Source organism: Xiphophorus hellerii, chromosome 14, assembly GCF_003331165.1.
Source record: "Xiphophorus hellerii strain 12219 chromosome 14, Xiphophorus_hellerii-4.1, whole genome shotgun sequence".
Taxonomy (NCBI): Eukaryota; Metazoa; Chordata; class Actinopteri; order Cyprinodontiformes; family Poeciliidae; genus Xiphophorus; species Xiphophorus hellerii.
In genome coordinates, this window is record NC_045685.1 from 4,563,406 (window position 1) to 4,584,413 (window position 21,008).

Below are 21,008 nucleotides of genomic sequence, written 5' to 3' on the forward strand. Positions count from 1 at the left end.
AAGGAGCTGCATTGGGGAGGAGCTATGTTCACTCAGGTGTTTTGCACAGTTCAATGGTTGCCATAGAGATTAAATGATTTCTCAAACATGCATAAAAAAATCAAAGCAACACTCCCAAGTATGTTTTCGATGATGGAATAACAACGTGATGTAAAGCTAAAAAAAGTCGATTTCACATAGTGCTGCCCAGAGGGCGGCGTTACCGTTCTGAGTGGAGGCCAAGGTCGGCGTGGGGGGGCAGTACTCCTCGAAGTCGTCCATGGCGTCTCCGTTCTCGTTGCTGTCCGACCCCAGCAGCTTGGCCCTCATCGATAAACTGGAAGCAGTCAGACGAGCAGAACATCTTAGAACGCCTAATATCAGTATGAGTCGCAATATTGGGGGGGAAAAAAACTTGGTGACAATGTGCTTGAGCCATAAAGGTAGACTCTGTTCAGTCTAATTCTATGTGTTGTTCTCTAAGCGACATCATGCTTATTCATTATATTTAGAATTTCTAATTGCACTTTCTGAACCATTGAAAGATGTTTTGTTGCAGTTTATTTTCACATGTTTGACTGTTTTTGTCAATTTCCGTTTCTTCATTATTATTTTACATTAGGTGTTACTCTGCTAATTGCAGTGACTGAATAAATTGAGGTTGTGTTTACATGTTTGACCTAGCTTGTGAAGCTGTTGGTGTATTTAGCCGTGCTGTGCTGGTGCAGAGGTATCAGATACATTTGTAATTCAGCACAGTTACAGTATGTGTGTTTGAAAACAGAAAAAATATTTCAAGTCAATTCAGCACTGCTCTTCTGTATCAGTATTGTACCAGGAGTGAAAAAAAGTGGATTGTGCATCCCCAGTTTTGATGTTATTTATTTATTTCCTTCATTTACAGTTTAAAATCAACATGTCACATGGTGATGTAAACAAAAGTTTTGAATGAAAGTTTGTGATCTGGAATAAGGAGCAAAGGGAGGATTTCCGGAAACAGTCAGTGATGCAACAAATTAGAAGGGGCCTCTGACTGAAGACCGTTATTTCATCAGGCTTATGACTCTAGCAGACACACTGACAGCTCAGTTTCCAGGCAGCATCCATTCTGATTGATGGAAGAGAAGGTTTGAACTTCCTTTTTCGCTGTCTGCAGTCACAGAGTTTCACTTTTAACTCCTCTGTGATTTGTGGCTGTAGTTTAGGGTTGTTGTTGTTTTTGTTTTTTTTGGGTTTTTTTTTTGATATCCTGGTTGTAAAAACAATACCTTTTGTTACTCATAGTAACAAAATAAAAACAAACTAAAATTCCTTCCAGCTGCACAGCATCCAAAACCAGAGGGAATAAAAGTCTGAAAAAACAACAAACCAGAACTAACATAACAAAGTTATTTCTATATGCAGCCACCATGAGCAGCACAGCTCTAAAACCGTTTTATGTTTGCTGAAGTATGTAATATGTGATTTTTTTTTTGTTGTTGTTTAAAAAAGAAACGAGCAGAACCAAAGTAGGACGTCAGTGGTTTAAAGTCCCGGCAAACCTGCTTTCCTGAGGACTGAGCCGCAGAACCTTGGGGCTTTTGGGACTCTTTGGGCTCTGGGGCCTCCAGGGTGGGTTCAGCCTCAGGTCTCCGTTGGACTGCTTGTGAGACGGGGTCTCTAATGACCGGACCGGGGTCAGACAAAACGCCCTGCTGTCGCTGGGACTGACTGAAGAGACCGAGAGAGAGAGAGAGAGAGAGAGAGAGACAGAGGACATGAGATGAAATTAATCTGCACTTTTCTCTCATTTTGCTTTTGTATTTCCGAGGCCGACGGTGACACTCAACTTTCAAACTGGTCAGAACCACACATGGCTCACAGGAAAGGGGGAACTGGTGGGACTTGAGCTCTAAGAATAACTGAGATTGCATCTGCCGAGTTCAAGTGACACATCTCAGCTCTCCTCACACCAACAGGTCTGCGCTGCCAGCAGTGTGAACAGCATAGAGTAACACAGTAACACAGAGGATGTCTAAATCAGACCGTCTGCAACAGCTGTCACTGTGCTAAAAGTTTTAAAGGGACAGAGTTATGTGTCTTCCAGGCACAAAGTGCCTTCAGTTGTTATAAAAAATACATAATAATTTAAAAAAAAACAAATACGACTTCAATATTTAAGGGCTTGAAATTGCACCTCCGTCTCTTTAAGAAATTCATGCTCTTTCTGAAGCTCTGCCTTCAGAAAGTCATCACAACATGGCTCCTCTATTAATCCTTTAGCAACGTTTTTACCACTGAGAAGTAGCTCCTACAATGAGCTTAGCATGTGTTCAGTCAGGTGTTTGCTAACTGCTGCGAGCTAGTCTGAAGGAGCAGAGTGTTGGAGTGCAAACCGAGTTAGCGTTTGTGAGGCACAAACTCCGAAACTGCAGCCTAGTTTAGGAGCTTCGTCCACGAAGGCGGAGCTAGGTCCAACCAGGCGTTTTGTGCAGCTGAGTGGTTGCCATGGAGATTAGAGGATTTCTCAAACATGAATGAAAGAATCAAGGCAACACTACCAGAATGTTACATAATTCTGCCCCATAAAGCTTTTACCCCTGTTGGTCTTTCCAATTTTAGACCTACAGGGGGCGATAGTGAGCTGGCTTTCTACAGTTTAAAAACACATTTTTGGTGTAAGTGCTGATTTACACAAATGCAGCTCAAAGAGTTTCTCCTTAAAATATGTAGTGTTTAGGGCTGGCCAATTAAAAACAAAACAAACAAAAAAATCTTATATCAAATTTGATTTACAAAAAAATTTTTCGGCATTTTTTTTCCTTAAAAAAAAGAAAAGAAAAAAAAAATTCAGGTCAACTCTGATCTTTTTTGTGTGTTGGTTTTGCACATTAAATTCCAACTAAATATGTTTACATTTGTGGTTGCAATGTGACAAAAGTTGGAAGAGGGGTATGAATACTTTTGAAATCCACTGCATTTCCTTTTCTTACTTTAGTAGATACTAATTTTAGCTGCAGTTTCTGCATTTTCTTGTGTGCTGGGTTTTCGAAACGACACTTGTTAGTTTGTTTTCCTCGTTATGTTCACAAAGTGTGAAATAACACAATAAAAAAAGCAACAACAACAACAACAGAAAATGACTCGCTAGCCTTAATTACATAATCCATTTAAACAACTAACTGAAACAGATCGTTTTCTATGCACTTCTTTAAACATTAAAACTTGTTATATGTGGAGTTTTAAAGCTCTATACAAACCTAATGAAGCTAAAGCAAACCCTTTCTAATAAGTATGAAGGGGGAAAAAAAGCATCTCCAAAAACACAAGTTAATATCAATTTGCACTATGATGATATAACAAGCGAGCCAGTTATACATCCAGGTTAAATGGAGTGAGCAGCTGCCACTGTTTGATCCAAGTTCGGCTGTAATGCGTAACAATGATTAGCGCCGCACAGTTAGGAATCAAGCCAACCTCTGGGAAATCCGCAACAGTCTTCCAGTTCCAGGATGGGGTTTAAGTACAACTTCCGGAGGACCGACCTCCGCGCCGCGGTGCGACGTAAACAGAGGAGGAGACGGAACACCGAGCGAATTTTCTAAATTTACAGCATGTACCCAGGCTCTGCCTGGGTGCAGTCTACGCTTTTGCAATCCGGGAGAAAGAAATATTGGAGGAAAAACTGTCATAATGGCAACTGCAGAGTACCTTGTTATTGTGACTCCAAAATTTCATTTCATTTCAGTAGCAGAAATGAAAAGGCTCAGTAGATAAACTGTGCTACATTAGAGGCAATCTGGTTGCCTTCCTGGCGTGCGCCGATGCATAATTTAGAAAATTGACTTGGATGTTTTTACGTGGCTCCCATCATCATCATATTCCATATTTTTTTGTGCATTAGAGGTTTATTTTCCTTTCTCTCTTTTTTTTTTTTGGAGATTCAATTAGTAAAAGGTCAGAAACTCTAACCTGATTGGTTAGAGGAGGATTCTGCAACATGTGGCTCTTTAGACCAAACACTGTGGTCAAAAATGAAAAAAGAAAAAAGTAAAAGTACATCTTTTTAAAAAGTTGTTTTCATTTGCTTTATGCAAAGATTTTTCACAAAAATGACACTAATAGAGTAAGGAATATTCATTTTTGATATAGTAACTTTGATAAAGCACATGCTTTCCATATTTTGGGTTTAAAGCATGTTCTTTTGTGGTGTAATTTCCACATAAAAATGTTCTGTTTCTTTGGAAAAATCAAAAATATTTTTGTGTAAATGTTTGATTTTCTTTATTTTAAACCTAAAAAACAAACATAAAATTGTTTTTTTTTCATTTAAATAAAGAAAAATCCTATTGTTGACTTTGTTAAGATAAGCTAATTTGCTTAATGTAACGTTTGTGGCTCTAAACACATTTTGACCAAATGGCTCTCGGGGTGGTAACGATTGCTGTCACACTCGAAATAAAAAGTGAAATATAGCTGGATGGCTCCCCCTCCTGCTGGATTGTGGCAACTGCAGACAGAAGAAACAAGAGGAGGTCCACAGTTGTGGAAAATAAAAAAAGAAGTGCTGAACGGCTGAGGAAGTTGGATAATAATTGGACTGGAGCAGACCATAGAAAGGGGAAAAGGGTGTGTGTGAGAGAGAGAGAGCAGGGAGGAGAGAGGGCGAGAGGGAAACGGGGCAGGAAACTAGAGGTGGGGTGGGGAGGGGCCCACAGGGACACAGGGGGAATACAAAAGACGTGTGTTTAAGACAACATGAAAGGAGATGGTGTTCACAAACGGAGATATTACAACGCGGGATGCGTGTAAAGACGTGATCAGAAGCAATCTGGGCAGAGGGAAAATAACTATACTCACGTTGGATTGCACGAAACCGTGGGCCGAAGGACGGCGAGGAGCCCGAACCCAAATCTGGAGAGTTCCGCCTCTTTTCCAGGCCTGGGGATGCCTGCACTGTAATTTTATGGATGAAATCTGCACACACACACACACACACACCCACCCACACACACACACACACACACAGACACAAATTAAAAATAAAATATTCACAAAGCAGCTTAATACAGTTCATGGTGCTGTTTAAAAAGTTGCAATTTTTTTTTTTTTTATCTGCCCGTTTCCTTAAGAATCTCAACAATTTCAGCTGATTTCCAACAGATTTTAGCTGCACTATTTTACACTATTCCTTGAATATTTGGCTTTTCTGCTTTTAAAAAACTCATACTTAATTAAAAATGTTACAATACTGCATGACAACTCACCGCAGAGATAATCAAATGAAAAAAAACTCATCCAAGAGCCGGAGTCATTTAACTAGCGAGGCACAACAGTTTGCTAACAGCGAGAAGCAGCAATTCAAGGCGCTGTGGGTTTTTGGATAGAAATCATAACTGAAAGATTTGTTGCTATTCTTAAATCATGTAAAAATAATAATTTACTGCCAACAAATACCAAGCTACATCTACCAACTACCTAGCTAGCTAGCTACATCTAACTACTTAACCAGCTAGAAAGCTGGCTAGTTTTCTAGGTAGCAAACTAGCCAGCTAGGTTTGCTACCTAGCTAGTTTGCTAGGTAGCAAACTAGCCACCAACTACTAAGTAGTGGGGGAAAATAAAAATAAAAATACTACTAAGTAGTTGGTGGAGTAGCCAATTTAAAAGCTGCCTGGTAGTAAAATATAACTATTCTGAAGGTAAAAAGTTTGGATTCAAATATGTTAACCGTTTAGTCTTCACATCCAATTTCAGGCTCCTTTCCTGAGACTCAGATTGAGGAAGTTCGTCCTTTAAGCGGGTTTATTTGCTCTAATTCATGTTCATCATTATACTCATTGAAACAATTATTCACAAAGCAGACCAGACTTTTTAATAGGAATCCAACAATTACTGGAGTGAATTCAAGCGGCGCGACTAACAGTTATCTTTCTGTGGATACCTTCAGCATGTAGTAAGAAGAGGGAACGAGACAAATATGCAAAACAAGCAATAAAAAAAATGAAATAATGTTATTCTGCAAAAGAGAAATGAAATTAGTAACAAAACAAAAGGTCAAGGGAAGAAGGCAGAAACAGTGTTGGCATAATGCGGAAAATTGACCATATCCAGATTATGATTTGGTCATACTGGGTTAAATTATAAATTATATTATTTATAACTGGGGAAACATGCTACAAGGAAACGTGACTTCTGTTTTTTGAGATGAGACAGTGGAGCATATTTTATAGTTCTGCACCACACATAATGTTGAGAGAATGGGACTGGGACGTAATTTAAGACAGTAAATACCAGCTGGACGTGCAGGAACTTTTGGACTAAGTCTGTAGTTCAAAATGTTGGTCTTTTTCGTTACAACACCTAACAATTAAATGTATTTAAAACATTTTTGAGAATACTGTACATCAAACTACATACAGTACTGTACATCAAACTACATACAGTTTAACATATTGTGTCTGAAACTAATTACTTCAAGTCAAAAGTGCAAGAGGAACACAAGCAGAACAAACGCACAACAACTGCCCCGCACAGGAAATGAAAAAGCAAAAATAATAAAAGGTTTCAGCGCGATACGGCTCGCAGGAAAACAAAAACACCGACTTTAGGGGAAGGGAAGGTATCTAAAAAGAAAGAGCCAAAGGCATTGACTGGAAGCGCCAAAGTGAGAGAGGCCAGTATATCTATGGACAGGAAGTGTTGAGGCGTGGTTGGCTCACCCTCCCCTCTCATCAATCCCTACACCCCCACCCACCACCACCACAGCCACCGCTGCATCACCGCCCTGCTGCTGCCGCTGCTGCTGGGAAAAGAGCTGACCACAACACACAAACACACTGACAGGCACACACAGACGGCGCATTTACGCATGCATGCTCGGCCCAAAATACACTCAGACTCGCATTGAAGCACTGGATGGTAACTGCTGCTGGCTGCGTGACTCTGCCGCAGCAGAGGACACATCAGCCGAAGCAGTCGGGTGAGAATACTGGAGAAAACTAGGGGTGCACCGATAAATCGGCCCCAGATTTCCTTCATTTTGGGAGACCGCTGATTGGCCGATACTTAAAAGTGCAGTCGATCTTACCCACCGATCTTATCTACCTCAGCAAAGGTCTAAACATCAACCACTGTCTTGTTTTGCCTTGGCGTGACAGAGGTTTGACTGATGGACCTGAAGGTCTGCGGTTAACAATAGTCACCTCACTGTTGCCAAGTCAGCAACTTTCTTGGTACAGTTTGTAATATTTCAGACAAAACAATGACTATTGGCCAAAATCGAAATCGGCAGGTACCTTAAAGATCGGTAGTCAACCTGAAAACTGCCATCGGTGAACCCAGTGTGATATAAGCCTGACGGGCCTCCAGGCTTTACTTGCCCCCACCAGGCTAAACATTATTTGATCATTTTAAATAGTTTTTAAAAAAAAAAAAACAAGTAACAGTGACAGTAAGGACGGATTAAGCTAGGTTTATAGTTGACATACCGATCTGGGCACAAAGTGGTGTGCCCCTTTGTGCACCATTGAACTATCCCTGCACCTGCTCTTCTGAATTTTTGTAACTTTTTAACATTTATTAACACAAAAACACGTTGTGCTCTTGGTGGACAGCTCTAATGCCCCTAGCACCAGGCTTAGCAAGGTTTCTAGAGAAAACCGTTGCTCAAAGCGATCAACGCATTGTCGGGACAGTCACGGTTCTAATCCCCCGCTCACCGGATCGACAAGCAAAAGAACCCTTATTTGCAAGGCGATTCAAAGTTCGAAGCTTGCGTTTTCAATCAAACCGAGCCCTAAAAGCCAGAAAGCACACGGAGATGGAAATACCTTGTGGCATGCTGATCTTCTCGCCGTTCTTGCTCTTGAGCTTGTGCTTCTTGAAGGTGCCCTTGCGCTTCTTGACGTTTGGTTTCTCCTGGTTCTGGTTCAGGTGGAGGATGAGGAGGCTGAGCTCGCGCTCGAACACGTCCTGCTCCCACTGGGCCAGCTGCTGCTCGCGCTGCCGCAGGAACTCTTCGTGGGACTTCTGCTCCAGGGCCGCTCGCTTCAGCTCCTCTTCGCGGCACCGCAGCTCCTGACGGAGGAGGAAACGCACCGCCGCATCGTTAGGGTCATTCTGCAGACTACACTGCTTCAGGAGGGCAATGGGCACACACTGGATTTTATTTAGGGGCATCAGTGTAATGTCACACTTCCAAAGTCGTCTGAAAGTAATGCATCATTTTGCTTCACATTTATACACTAATTAAGGCCCCTGCCTAACTGCCCTGTTGGTTTAGTTTTTCCCGTATTTATATATTGAATGTCACTTTGAATTACATGTGGAAAATTCACCTTTTGTGGATTTGTCCATAGGGCATATCTAAAAACATTAAAAAAAAGAAAGTTGAAATAGCTAGCCGCAAAGCTACTTGATGTGCTATTAGCCGAAGTTTGCTAAGCAGCCAAATGCTAAGTTCAGTATCTTTACTTTAACAGTTCAATGTTGCTTTTATTGGTGCCTCAATATATTTTATTTGTATAATATTCATTTTAGAATTGTTTTATTTTATCCTTTTTTTTACCTGCACCACTAACACCTGTATATATGTATTTACAGGCACACAAATAGTTTTTCAGTATTTTTTCTGTGTACTCCGGTAGCCAAGCAACAATATTTCATTGCCAAATTCACAATTTAATAGACACAGTTTCACTAAAGAGCACACAACAACATCTATTTACTTCAAGGAGTTTACACTACACATGGTGTACCTCTATTCATATACATTTACTTTACAACAACTGACCTAGCTTGAATAAGACTTAACTTCATAATGTTGCCCAGCTTTTCATCATTGCTCTTCCTCACACTAGAGAAAACAAAAGTAAAGCTTTTAAACTCTTTCTAGCTCTCCTTCTGGACTACTGCTGTCAGGAACGGTCTGAAAAACAGCCTGAGCTCCCAATAAACAACGGCTTTACAGCCTCCAATATATCCAGAGGTAACGTGTGTTCTTCATAAAGCCCAGCAACAACATTACCGGCTTAAACCGGAGCTTTTGCTTTTAGTTCGACGGCGCTCACATTAAAATGCCAGCTCAGAGGAGCAGAAATATGCGCCGTTCCGCCAGTAAACGTTCAAGGCGAGGCCCGTTAAACGCCAGTTCGAGAGCTCGCGCAGAGGCCATCATTTTTGGGTTTCATTTGATGTTTTCAGCTCAAAATACAACCAATAACCGACGCTTCCATCATGAGAAGAGCTGCCTGTCTCGAAGGAGTCGTGCGACGAACCGAAACATCTGTATAAAAAGGAACCATGAAGCTGAAAAGGGAATGTAGTATAAACAAAAAAAAAGAAAAAATGTTTGATATGTGAACTGTAATATGGCTGACACTTCTGTCCCGACAGGGAAAATCCGGTAGGACTTTCAGTTTTCAACACATGGAAATAAAATATTTCCACAACTGAAGAGAATATTGTCAGGCAAGTTTATTACCAAAATGACATAAGTTGCAAGAACAAATTTGTAGATTCTAGTCAGTTCTTGTCCCATTATTTGATATTTACACTCAAATATTTCCCATAGCAGACTTTTTAAACCGAAGGTCAAATTTTTCCAGGCTTCTTCAGAGAGAGTCGGATTGATATGATTGATTTTAGCACGTATAAACATACTACTATCAACAAACTGCATTTTTGTAGTACATATTTACACTTAACTGGGTTCTCAGTAGGGCTGCTAGTATTATGATAATGACAGTGATGTGATCTGCAATAAGTAGCCAACTAAAAAATGCTAATGTCTTTCTACTTTAGGTACACGAGTAAGTCCTCCAAAGTGCTTGTTGTACTAATAAGATTAATTAATTAATAATTAACAAGCGTGCCCTTCTGGCTTGTATACTGCAGTTCTTATTTTGAACAGTAGACGGCACTGCAGGCAAAATCTGCTTATGTTCAATAACAGGCAGTAGAGGAAGAGTTTCTACAGGAAATGCATTGCAAATGCTAACTACAAAGTTTGGCCTGCAACATGTTACTTTTTAACTTCTTTTTTTTCTAATTTACTTTAACCATTTTTACTATATTATCTTATTTATTTGTTTTTTTTCTGGTTTTTTAGGCATAATTTAGTGATAAATATTCTTCCTGTGTTTTAATTCAGCCATGAAATCAACATACTTTCAGACTATCCTTTGCTGTTGTGCCTCTGCCAGGACATCCTGAAATGGAAAGTACACACCAGGTTTTTGGCAGCAACACAAAAATGAATAAAGCCATATATGTCAAATATCCACCATATTGTGAAAACCACATTTTAGTCCTTTACATGTAGGAATCCAGAAAAAAATTCTAGATTGTGACTCAGTGTCAATGTGTCCGATCCATAAGGGCAGATCTATTCAGTCCAATTCTATACTTTGTAATCTGAGCGATGTCATCCCTTATTATTCATCTTACACCCATTTGGAATTCCAAATTGCACTTTCTGACCCATTTAAAAAAAGGTTTGTTGCAGTTTATTTTTACATGTCTGACCAAGAAAACTGGTAGTCGACCTACTGTTTTTAGTTTCAGTTTCTTTATTATATATTTTACATTGGATGCTCTACTCCTAATTGAACTGACTGAACAAATTAAAATTGCGTTGTTTTTACAAGTTTGAGCAAGCTTGTGAAGCTGTTGGTGTGTTGAAGTGTTCTTTACTGGTGCAGTAACTCGGTACATTTATGTCTGCGTTTAAAATAACAAAAAGAAACTTTTTTTAGTCATTTCAGCACTGCTTTTTGCATCGTATCAGTATCGAACGATACTAAACCTCAGATATCAGTAACGGTATCGAAAGTAGAAAAAGTGGATCGGTGCCTTCAAAAGGCCAACCGTTCTTCCCCTCCTTATGATGTACCACCAGCTAATGCGTCACCGAGGCGCTAACTGAAGTCTCCGCCAACCTCTTACCTTCTCTTTGGCCCGCAGCTCGTCAAACATGTCCTGGATCTCCAGCTTCCAGTCATCCTGCAGCGAGTGAAACGACTCCTGCGGCATCTCCTCCTTCACCTGCTGCTCCAGGGTGGTCAGCTGCGTCAGGATGGAGGCGAAGTCGGGCCGTCGGTGAGGGTCCTGGTCCCAGCATTCTGTCACACGCAGACAGGCAAGCGTGTCAGTAACAAACTGTATCGCGCATTAATGCCCAGAAGACGAGGGAAACGCTGATAAGCCTGAGAACCCCAGATCTGTGTTTGACCTCGGCTTGCTGCAGCTGCCTCCTGAAGACGGTATAGAGAACCTGAACGGTTTCACTTCTTTTCCTCCAGAAATGAGGAAGTCGCTCGCTCATAACGCTTCGACTCAACAGCCGTCAGATCCGATTTTTATGACTTAAATTAGGCCCGGTGACTCATTGAGACGGCTAGTTCTGCACTGGAGAATGTTTAATGGAGATCCTGCCGTGCCTGTGACTTTTATTTACAAGCGATCCAGGCGTTTATGCCAGCCGATTCCACGGATAAGCTGATCTCTTATTGAGAGGGTTCGGCCTAATTAACCTGCTACGGGGGGGCTTGGCATCATTTGCTGTAAAACTTTGGGCACAGTAATAATAAAACAAATCCATTAATTAAATAATCATCTGGGGGCCAACAGTGACTTAGGGTTGTTGTTTCTTTCTTCAATAAAGAAAGATGACAAATAAAGCATAAAAAAAGTATATTATACCAAAATATTCAAGTATTGTTTCTGTTAAAGAGAAGAAAAAATTTCACAAAGCCATATTCAGAACACACTTCCTCTTATTTAAAAAAAAAAAAAAACCTCATTGACGAATCTGTTTTCTCTCTTTTAAGTGCAGTTTTGTGGAAATGACAAAAAAAAAATAATGTGATTGTTGATGAATCAATCTCAAACAACCAAATGGGGAAAAAAAAGCCCACCTGACATGAGCTGAGCGAAGGGTTCGGGGCAGGTGGAAGGGATGGGCAGGGTCAGCTTGTTGACGGCGACTCCGTAGGCGACGGCAAGACCATCGATCCCTTTGTAGGGGGCCTCCCCAGTTAGCAGCTCCCACAGCAGGACACCGTAGCTGGAAATGGGACAAAAGAAAACCACGGTTTGCTCAGAACGAAGTTGGACCAGTAAGGGTGCACCGATTGCAGGTTTCTGTCCGATTGCCAATTACGAGGTTCAGATTTTGGCTGATACGGTTTTGTTTTGTTTTTTTGTCTGAAATGTTGCTAAATATGGTAGGTAAGATCAGTTTTACATGCAATCGGCCAATTACTGATCTGACAAAATTAAGAAAATTTGGGTTGATTTATTAGTGCACCAAAAATGAAAAAAAGCAAAAATCAAGAATATATCTCCTTCAAAAACTCTTATTTATAAAATAGATATATTTGTAGAGTCGTAGAGAGATTAATTCTCTCTCTTTCTGCTTTGTTGTCCTGATGGAGCCCTCTGGTACTAACATTTTTTGATGTAAGCAAAATCTATTAAAACCAAAGAATGTTCAGCATATTTTATTGTAAAGCAGGTGTGAAGTGGAAGGAAATTTTCTTTGGAAATAATAATAATAAAAAAATTAAAAAAGAAAAAGTGGCATTGTTTTCACTTCTAATATCCCTAAATAAATGACAAGATAAATAATAAGGAAATAAATGTGAAATTATGTACAACTTCTTTTTCTTAGCTCAGATTTTTAATAAAATAATTTACATTTTTTGCATTTTCTTTTTCCAAAATTCCCCCTCCCCATTCTTATTCTTTTTTTCTGTAAATAAACATTAATAAAGACGATTCATGAACATCCGACAAACTATAATCCCACTGCGGCACATCTAAGTAAAGGCCACAGAGAAAAGCAAAACGAGTCCTTGGAAAATCCCGCCCGACAACAATTCCAGCACAACAGGAAGAGCCTGTGACCCGACAGATACTACGGCTGAAACAGGAAGTGAGGTTGTAGTCCGTGATGTACACGGAGTGGGAGGAGACTGGCGGATGTAATACGACTCCTGGTTCAACGACTACGGTGCTTCTATCTTGGAAGAGAAACTGCTGAAAGATAAGATGAACAACAACAACGACAACAACAAAAAAACGATAGCCTGACCGCTCTCCACACAAACAAAGCTCTAAATGAGGAAGCGGCTGACTCACGCTCACACTTGACCCACTCAGAGCCAAAAGAAACCGTAGGATTGGTTCTTATTAAAGAGAAAAAGAACAGAGAAATACAACAAATAGACAAATGACATAAGAAACTAATTGAGAAGTGTTTAAAAAAACAAAGCTGCAGCTTACTTAATTTATAAAGATGTTTACATGAATAGTGACTAATGGCATTATTGAGAAAGAGTTTAAAAGTATTAACACCTCTCAATTATTATTTTAGACATAATCTGTGTCATATTTATAGGTCCATTCCCTTTTGAAAAGTACATCTTAAGTGGTTATTTAGACTGTAAATGTTAGCTTCTGTGGTAGTGCCAAAACAGTTTTCGGCGTATTTGATGTGTGACCAATTAAAATAGGCAATTAGAAGCACCTTTAGAAGGCTTTTAGGTGTTAAGGTATTACGCTCATTCGCAAATTCTAAGGGTCCACTGTGTAATAAATGGCAATCGTCACCACAACATCAGTGTGTGCAGTGTTTAAATCTCAAAGGCTTGCATGAGCGCAGAACATTTCAATTGTCAGTATATTTGTTGCCAATGTATTCAACCAGCTGGACACACGCCATACTTAAAAATCCAATGTCTGGAAACTACTGGTATTTTCAGATGATAATGGGGGAAAGGTTCCACGTCTTGAAGGCATTGCATCAGTGAGATGAGACCGCCAAGTTACCTAGAATGTGCTGTAGTTGTCATGCCAGGCCACTATATGGCGCTGTGATTTCAGCATGTCGTCTAAAAGTGTTTGACCATCCCCGTCTCTGATGAACCAAGTGCTTACCTAACATGTTCTGTGTCAGAAGAAGAGCTAAACTGAAAAGGCACAAGTAGCACATGCAGTACAACGTTTCATATTGGATGCTCTTCCACTGACCGTATAATTGCGCAAATTGGAATTATGAAAATAAATTTGCTTAATGAAAATATGCCAATTATAAAAAAGCCCAATTTAGTTACCTGAAAAACTAAAGTCCAGGGGTTTTAGTTTTTCATCTCTATCGAAATTAGTGTATTTCACATAAATACTTTTCTTGCATCACACAACTGGATGTTACTACTGCCGAAAACGACAAAGGACATGACAGGAAGTAGTAGGAGGAGAATGATGGTACGGCATGTTTAATGTCTTATCACGTGAATAAGCTTATTAACGTATGATTTTAATTGTGTTTCTAATTTAATGGAAACACTGCAACTGCGAAATTGTGTTTTTTTTTCCCCCCCAACAATAGCAGAAAATATACAAAGTTTTAAGCACATTTGTAATGGAAACGCAGCTATTGTGAGAGAATCTGATCACTGATCACATGTAAACAAACGTGTTACAGTTTCACTGAAAATCAGCTCAGTGTAAACAAGGCCTTATGTTTTAAGTGGCAGAGATACAAGAGTTCACATAGAGAAAGAAAAAGCTCATTTTCATCAGCATCCCAATTAAATATTGTCCTGATAACCTAAAGAGGTTGAACCAAACCTGCAGTCAAACGGAGCGATCAGTCACTAAATACAGAACAGGTGACCAGCTAACCATGAGTTACGCCTATCTATTCCATGACAGTGTGACACAACATCTATTTTAGTCCCAAGCACACAACCTGATAACACCATAGACACTGGGCTCGCTCTTGTGCAACCGTGATAAAACCCCGTCATGACAAACTGATGCAATGGAGCATCATGCTGGACGAACCACATGCTTACACAGCACCAACAAGTCACGCATGATGAACACAAACAGACAAACGGGGAGAGTTTCTTTTTTGAGCGCGCACAAAGGCTTCAGCACTGTGTCTTCAGAAGACAAAGCGTGGCGTAGAGGACTTGGATCACCCACACCGTCAATTAGCCCTCGCCTGGCCCCGACTGAGCGCGCTCTGCGGGCCCCGCTGAGAGGAGAGCACAGGGCCGCCGCCTTTTTGTTTTTTATTTAGTTCTTTAATTACAACTTCCACACGCTGTGTGACTCCGCAGAAAGAAAGAAGAAGAAGAAGAAGAAAACCGGCCTCGTCGGCTCGCACCCAGAGGCGGCCATCGGGTTCCGCTCCGAAAATCTGGAGACAAGCAGCCGAGGACAGATGAGAAAGAATACCAGAACAAAGATCGGCCTTTGTTTTTTTTCTCCAAAGGAAGGCTGCCTTACTTTGCTCTGCAAATGCAGACGCGTCGCCCCATTCTCTCGCTGTTGGTGTCAAGACAGAAAGAAAGAGACAGTGGATAAACTAAAAAATAAATAAAAAATGGGGAAAAACTGTAAACTTATACTAATTAGGGGTTTTCTTTGATAGCGCCAGCATATCTAGATTCTGTTTAGACGTTCTTTTGAACGTGTCCTAAGAAGCACAGGGAGGATAGGGTGACAATTAAAGCAAAGCATATGAAAGTAGAAGTTTAATCTCGGCAAACAAATCTTGAGAATGACTCATCGATTTACAAAACTACAAATCTTTCTTCCTACTGCCAAGATGAAGACTTTGTGTTTACGTCCATCCAGATTCCAGTTCTAAAACACCACTTTAAGAAATCTCAGTCATTATGATAAACCCTAAAGCCATAATCAGGGGATTCCGGTTATAGTGTCTAGATGTGGCTCTACACACACACACACACACACACACACACACACCCCCACACACACACCCCCACACACACACCCCTACACACATACACACACACCAACACTAAGCTATTCCCAGATAAAGGGCCGCGGTCAGGTCTGGTGTGAGGCCTCCTTCTCTGTCTATAGCAGAGACAATGGGACAGTGTGCAGTACACATGTCTCACAACAAAGCACAGAGCAGGCCTTTGAAGGGAACGCCGTCACATGGTCACTGTGGCCTTGTTGCAATCCATCACACTGCCTCTCCTCTTCATCAACAAGTCTCCAATTACAACTTCTATTTTTTTTCTCTCCTCCTACCAAACCAAAAACTCCACTAGTTCAAGCCTTACAGATGATTGAAAGCCGTCTGTTGTACACAAACGAAAACTTGCGAGCTCCTTCGGCACTTCCGCAAAAGTTGCTGGGACATGCTAGCATACGCCTTGCAAAAAGTATACAAAGTGTCCATTGGAAATCAATTTTTTTTTTTTTTACATTTTTGTCAAGCTACAAGCACAAAACTTGAAAACCCGCCAGGCTAATGCTAGGTTCATAACTGCGCCTCTGAGGCATGCGGTGGTGGCGCAGGGGGTTAGCACGCCCCACATTTGGAGGCCTTAGTCCTCGACGCGGACGTCGCGGGTTCGACTCCCGGTCCCGACGACCTTTACCGCATGTCTTCCCCCCTCTCCTCACCCTCCTTCCTGTCTGCCTACTGTAGAAAAAATACGAGCCACTAGCGCCGCCAAAACTCTTCGGAGAAAAAAATGGAAAAAAAATAAATAAATAACTGCGCCTCTGCGTATTGGCGCGAGCGTTGTAGCAGCGCCGGCGCCTCCGAACTTTTGGGGAGAATACTGCACCAACGTACGCATGAACTATAAAAGTCACAATGCTTTTAAAAAAACAGCTATATAACTCAGTCTGCACTGTAAGAACACAAAATCTTCCAGGTACTTTTGGTCTAGTTTCTAAAGCAAATATCTTAGAACACATTAAATATGACAAAACTAACTAAAAACTTTTCAGCAAGATATTGGAGCTTATTTCAAGTCAATAATTCCTTAAAGTTCATGAAAACCCACTAGTACCACTGGCAGTTTATTTCAATTTGGGAATAACGTCACGTTGTAAGGAAAATAAAGTTCCAGAAGGACTACATCATCAATATTAAAAACATATATATATTTAGATAAAGCAAATTGCTATATCTTTCTGAAAAGTTGTTTGTTAGTTAGTTATGTCTTATATCAAGTGTACTAAGATATTTGCACAATAAAACGGTGTCCTTAGGTCTGAAAGTCTCCTAAAACATTCTTCTTGTCATTAAGGTTTTAAAAAGGGGAAAGCAGGCGCACATTAAGCATCCAACAGACACCTAACCAAATATTAGCTTAAAAATGATAATTTACACTAAGTGGTTCCAATGATATAAAGCCAAAGTATAATACAAAATTCCTGCCCAAGAGGAGTGGGATGTAATGTTTCAACCATAAGTGTAACCATGCTCACCTCCAAACATCGCTGCCCTTGGAGAAGGTCGAGGACTTGATGACCTCCGGGGCCATCCAGGCGTAGGTTCCGGCCGTGCTCATCTTTGTGGTCTTGTGCCACTCCCTCGCCAGGCCAAAGTCAGTGATCTTCAACGTCAGCCCCTCCATGCATTCATTCTCTATGGGCTGAGCCAGCAGGACTGCAGAACACAAAGACGGGGTAGGTAGGAAAAGGAAGGAAGCAAAAAAATGGTTTGTGTTAGACAGAGGCATTGTGATCTTAAATTTTGATAAAACAGACAACTTTAGAGAGATTTTGTCCCGTAACAGCAGGTAAAAATCAAATGTGGCTGAGATTCTCCTTCAGAACATGGATTCTCTGTTTCTTTCTCACTTCCTCTTCCTCTTGTTTTCAGCCCACTGTGATCCAGTCAGACACATTTCAGCAATTCCTGCGTCACACTTCGCTTTCCTGTTGTAAATATATTCGTCTTCGCCCGCCAAAATTCGTCAGTGCTCCTCTACATGGAGCGAGGTGCTTCCATTGTAAGCATTGAAAATACAATGCTAAGGAAGTCATGTGCGTTCTTGGGAGCAGGCTAGCTATGCTAGTCACACAAAGCTAGTCACACATTTAACTTGCAGATTTCAGATGACTTCTGTATCATAAATATTTTTATTTACATATGGACACTGGGCAGTAATTCCGATATTTTGTGGTGTGCATTGCAATCAGCATAAAACGGAAGTCATTACAAAATTACCTGTTTATTTTTGGCTGCAAATCTACGATTTCATGCCATTAAAACCTTACAAACACAAATATTGCTCTGAAAATGAAACTTAACTCTAGCAAAGCTATTTTATTTAGAAAGCACTTTAAAACCAACCACAGCGGCACATAACAGCAAACTATGAAGATGCGTCATAAAAGATTAAACAAATACAAATACAAGGTCACGCAAAGTCTTGTCCCTTTTGAATGCCAAAGAATTTTAAAAAATTGGTTTTAGGAAGAGTTTTAAAAGCAGAAGAAAAAGATTCACTTCTTCATTAAAATGATTATATCACAGTCGAGGCCCTGTCCACTGTCAGCTAATCAACCAACTCTGATTAACAGGTTTTTTTTTAAGTTTAAGAAAATTCAGATTATGCACTGTTTTGAAGAAAAAATAGGGATAATCTTGTAATGCATTTTCAAAACCTTTATCATCTACAACACTTATTTTCCTTTAAAAAAAAAAAAACTATATTAAAAAAAATTATAAAACCAGTGAAAGTAATGATAGCAGGTCAGAAAAAGAACATTTTAATTTCTATTGATCACTGTATTATTTTGGGGGTTTATTCTGTTCCCGTGTTTGGTCCATGATGGGATGTTTCCAGTCCCTACAATATGCTTCAATGAGACAACGTCAAGATGATATTCTCAGAGGTTAGCCATTTTTTTCTAAACAATCACAATAAAAAGATGGCTACTGTTAAAAACTAAACATGTCTCACATTGACAGCTGTTTTAACCGAGAACGTGCTCCGCGCTTGGGCTCAGGAGGCTCTGCTCCCTGGACAGATCTCGCTGTTTGGGCTTAGAAAGCTTCAATACTATGGACAACCTTTAAAGCTCTCAGCTCGTTGAATAAAGACTCACAAAAAAGACCCTCAAACACAGGGTTTTCTCTTAAGCAACAGTTATTTTGCAACTCTGGGAGAGATAAGGACGGTGTTGAAGAATTCATCCCAAAGGACAAAATGATAGATTTAGACGGAGAACACAAACACGAACGTTGATATTACAATCAGAATCCTTTGCACTAGAAACTGATGACTGAGTCACAGTTAATAAATTAAAACTTTAGGTGCACAGCTACAAGCTAAGGTCTAAACTTGCTAAGAGTAAGCGTGTTTTCCTAAAGCAACCCACACTCTGTGTGTGTGTGTGTGGGTGTGTTTGTGTGTGTGTGTGTGTGTGTGTGTGTGTGTGTGTGTGTGTGTGTGTGTGTGTGTGTGTGTGTGTGTGTGATTAGCGGCAGGTCAGGATCACTGATCTGTTTGTTTCCTTATGCAGCCTGTTGCTAAGTGGCCTTTTACAACAACTACTTTAATAAATCAGAACGTACTGCAGCCGATTTCCGGTGAGCTTCATAGCACTGAGCTGGCATGTTAACATACGTAATGGACAAAGATTAGTGACTGGGTAAAACTTAAACCTTCAACAGAGTCCATGCCTCCAGTAAGCAATCATTTCTCAGTAACAGAGCTCAGACTCTCTGTACAAAGCAAAACGTAGAACAAGGGGCTCGTTTTCACCAGACTAACCCCCAAGTATCACGGTGTGAAAACACAGCAGCATTATAAACTGTAAATTTGTAACCATCATGCTCCATGTTTAGTCAACTGTCAGTTTGTCCAACACCAAAGCAAGCAAAGGGGCGTAGAGCTGATCCTTGATGTTCTGCCTCCTACAGCACACCTGTCTCACGCCTCTTATGCATGTCCTGCACCACAATAATAACAAACTTCTCTGCCACTACAGACCTCCTCATGCAATATCACAACTCCTCTATTAGCACCCCGGTCATACACTTTCTCTATATCAACAAGATCTAAAATCTTGTCCGACAAGATCCAAGATCAACAAGAGCAACATGATCCAGCTCCCTCTGGCCTTCTCTGTACTTCTGCATCAACAGCCCTAAGGAAAAGATGCATCTGTAGTACTATTTCAGAGGAAATGTTTGCTTTAAGGATGCTTTTCAATGTCAGTAAAAAATATCCTGCAGGAGACTTGACCTTAAAGACGTGCAGATGATCAGTGTTGTGCAGTCCTGACAGGGCAAGTCTCAGTAGAGAGTCTAACGCTGAGGATGGCGGTTGCTGCTCGACATTGATGCTGGATCACATGTCTCAGAGCAAGCGAGCGAGTGGCGTCTTTCTTCCTCTTTGCTGACAGACTGGTCATCGTTCAGGGCACGACTCGCTGTCAAACTCGCAAAGGAGAAGCAGCAAAGAAAAGTATCACTCATTATAGGGAAGTAGGACTCCAGCTATTTGGAGTCACTTTCCACACTTAGCGCCTTTCCCCGCTCTTCCTCCCATTCCCCCCATTTAGACTTCAATGGAAAAAAAAAATCGATTTTGTCCAGACTCTCTTCACACATTAATATGAGTTTCATCTTTTCTCATTGCATCTCTCGGACTCCCTTTGTCTCCCTTGTTGAGACATCCTGTGCTGCGCCTCATAGCCCAGAGGCAGGGACTTTGACGTCACAAAGGAATGCATCACAAGAAGTTGTGTTGTCTGCTGTGTTTGTGGGAGCTTTGAGGGGCGATGAAGAGACTTGGGTCTTTCACAATCTAATTTCAAGGCCAATTTATGCACCCTGTTCCGTTGAAGGTGCAAAGGCAAAAGATTAATGAAGGCTTTCAGTCAGAATAAATCAAGATCTTCTGGTGGAGGGGATGGGGAAAAAGAAAGAAGGTCTTGATCATTTAATTCCCATTTGCATCCCCCTTTACATCGGAGTCATGGGTTCTGTGCCCTGCTGTTTGGGTTGGGGGGAGTATAAAACAGAGTCACCCCACCACCCAGCTTCCACCACAACCCTCGCTTGCCAGGCTGTGTCATGGATTTTGGCCAACTGGAGTGGCAACACTATACATTAAAAACTGAAAGACATATTTTTTAAGCCTCCCCCAGTGTTTTCTGAACTTTGAGCATAAAATAAGCCATGTTAGTTTTGTAAACACGTGTTAGGAGAGGTCACATGAGTCCAGAGAGTCAGACAGGAAGAGATCAGG

The 21,008-nt window shown here is 40.8% G+C and overlaps 1 protein-coding gene across 1 annotated transcript in view; it reads right to left on the minus strand.

The window, feature by feature from the left end:
* Positions 1-21,008, minus strand: part of LOC116732465 (mitogen-activated protein kinase kinase kinase 11) — a 48,410-nt gene that overhangs the window by 10,405 nt on the left and 16,997 nt on the right. The window contains exons 2-8 of the mRNA XM_032582628.1: positions 17,230-17,410; positions 11,877-12,025; positions 10,906-11,081; positions 7,791-8,037; positions 4,819-4,935; positions 1,521-1,689; positions 204-316 (exon numbers count right to left, since the gene is read on the minus strand). Coding sequence (XP_032438519.1) covers positions 204-316; positions 1,521-1,689; positions 4,819-4,935; positions 7,791-8,037; positions 10,906-11,081; positions 11,877-12,025; positions 17,230-17,410 — 1,152 coding nt within the window. The remainder of the gene's footprint in view (positions 1-203; positions 317-1,520; positions 1,690-4,818; positions 4,936-7,790; positions 8,038-10,905; positions 11,082-11,876; positions 12,026-17,229; positions 17,411-21,008) is intronic.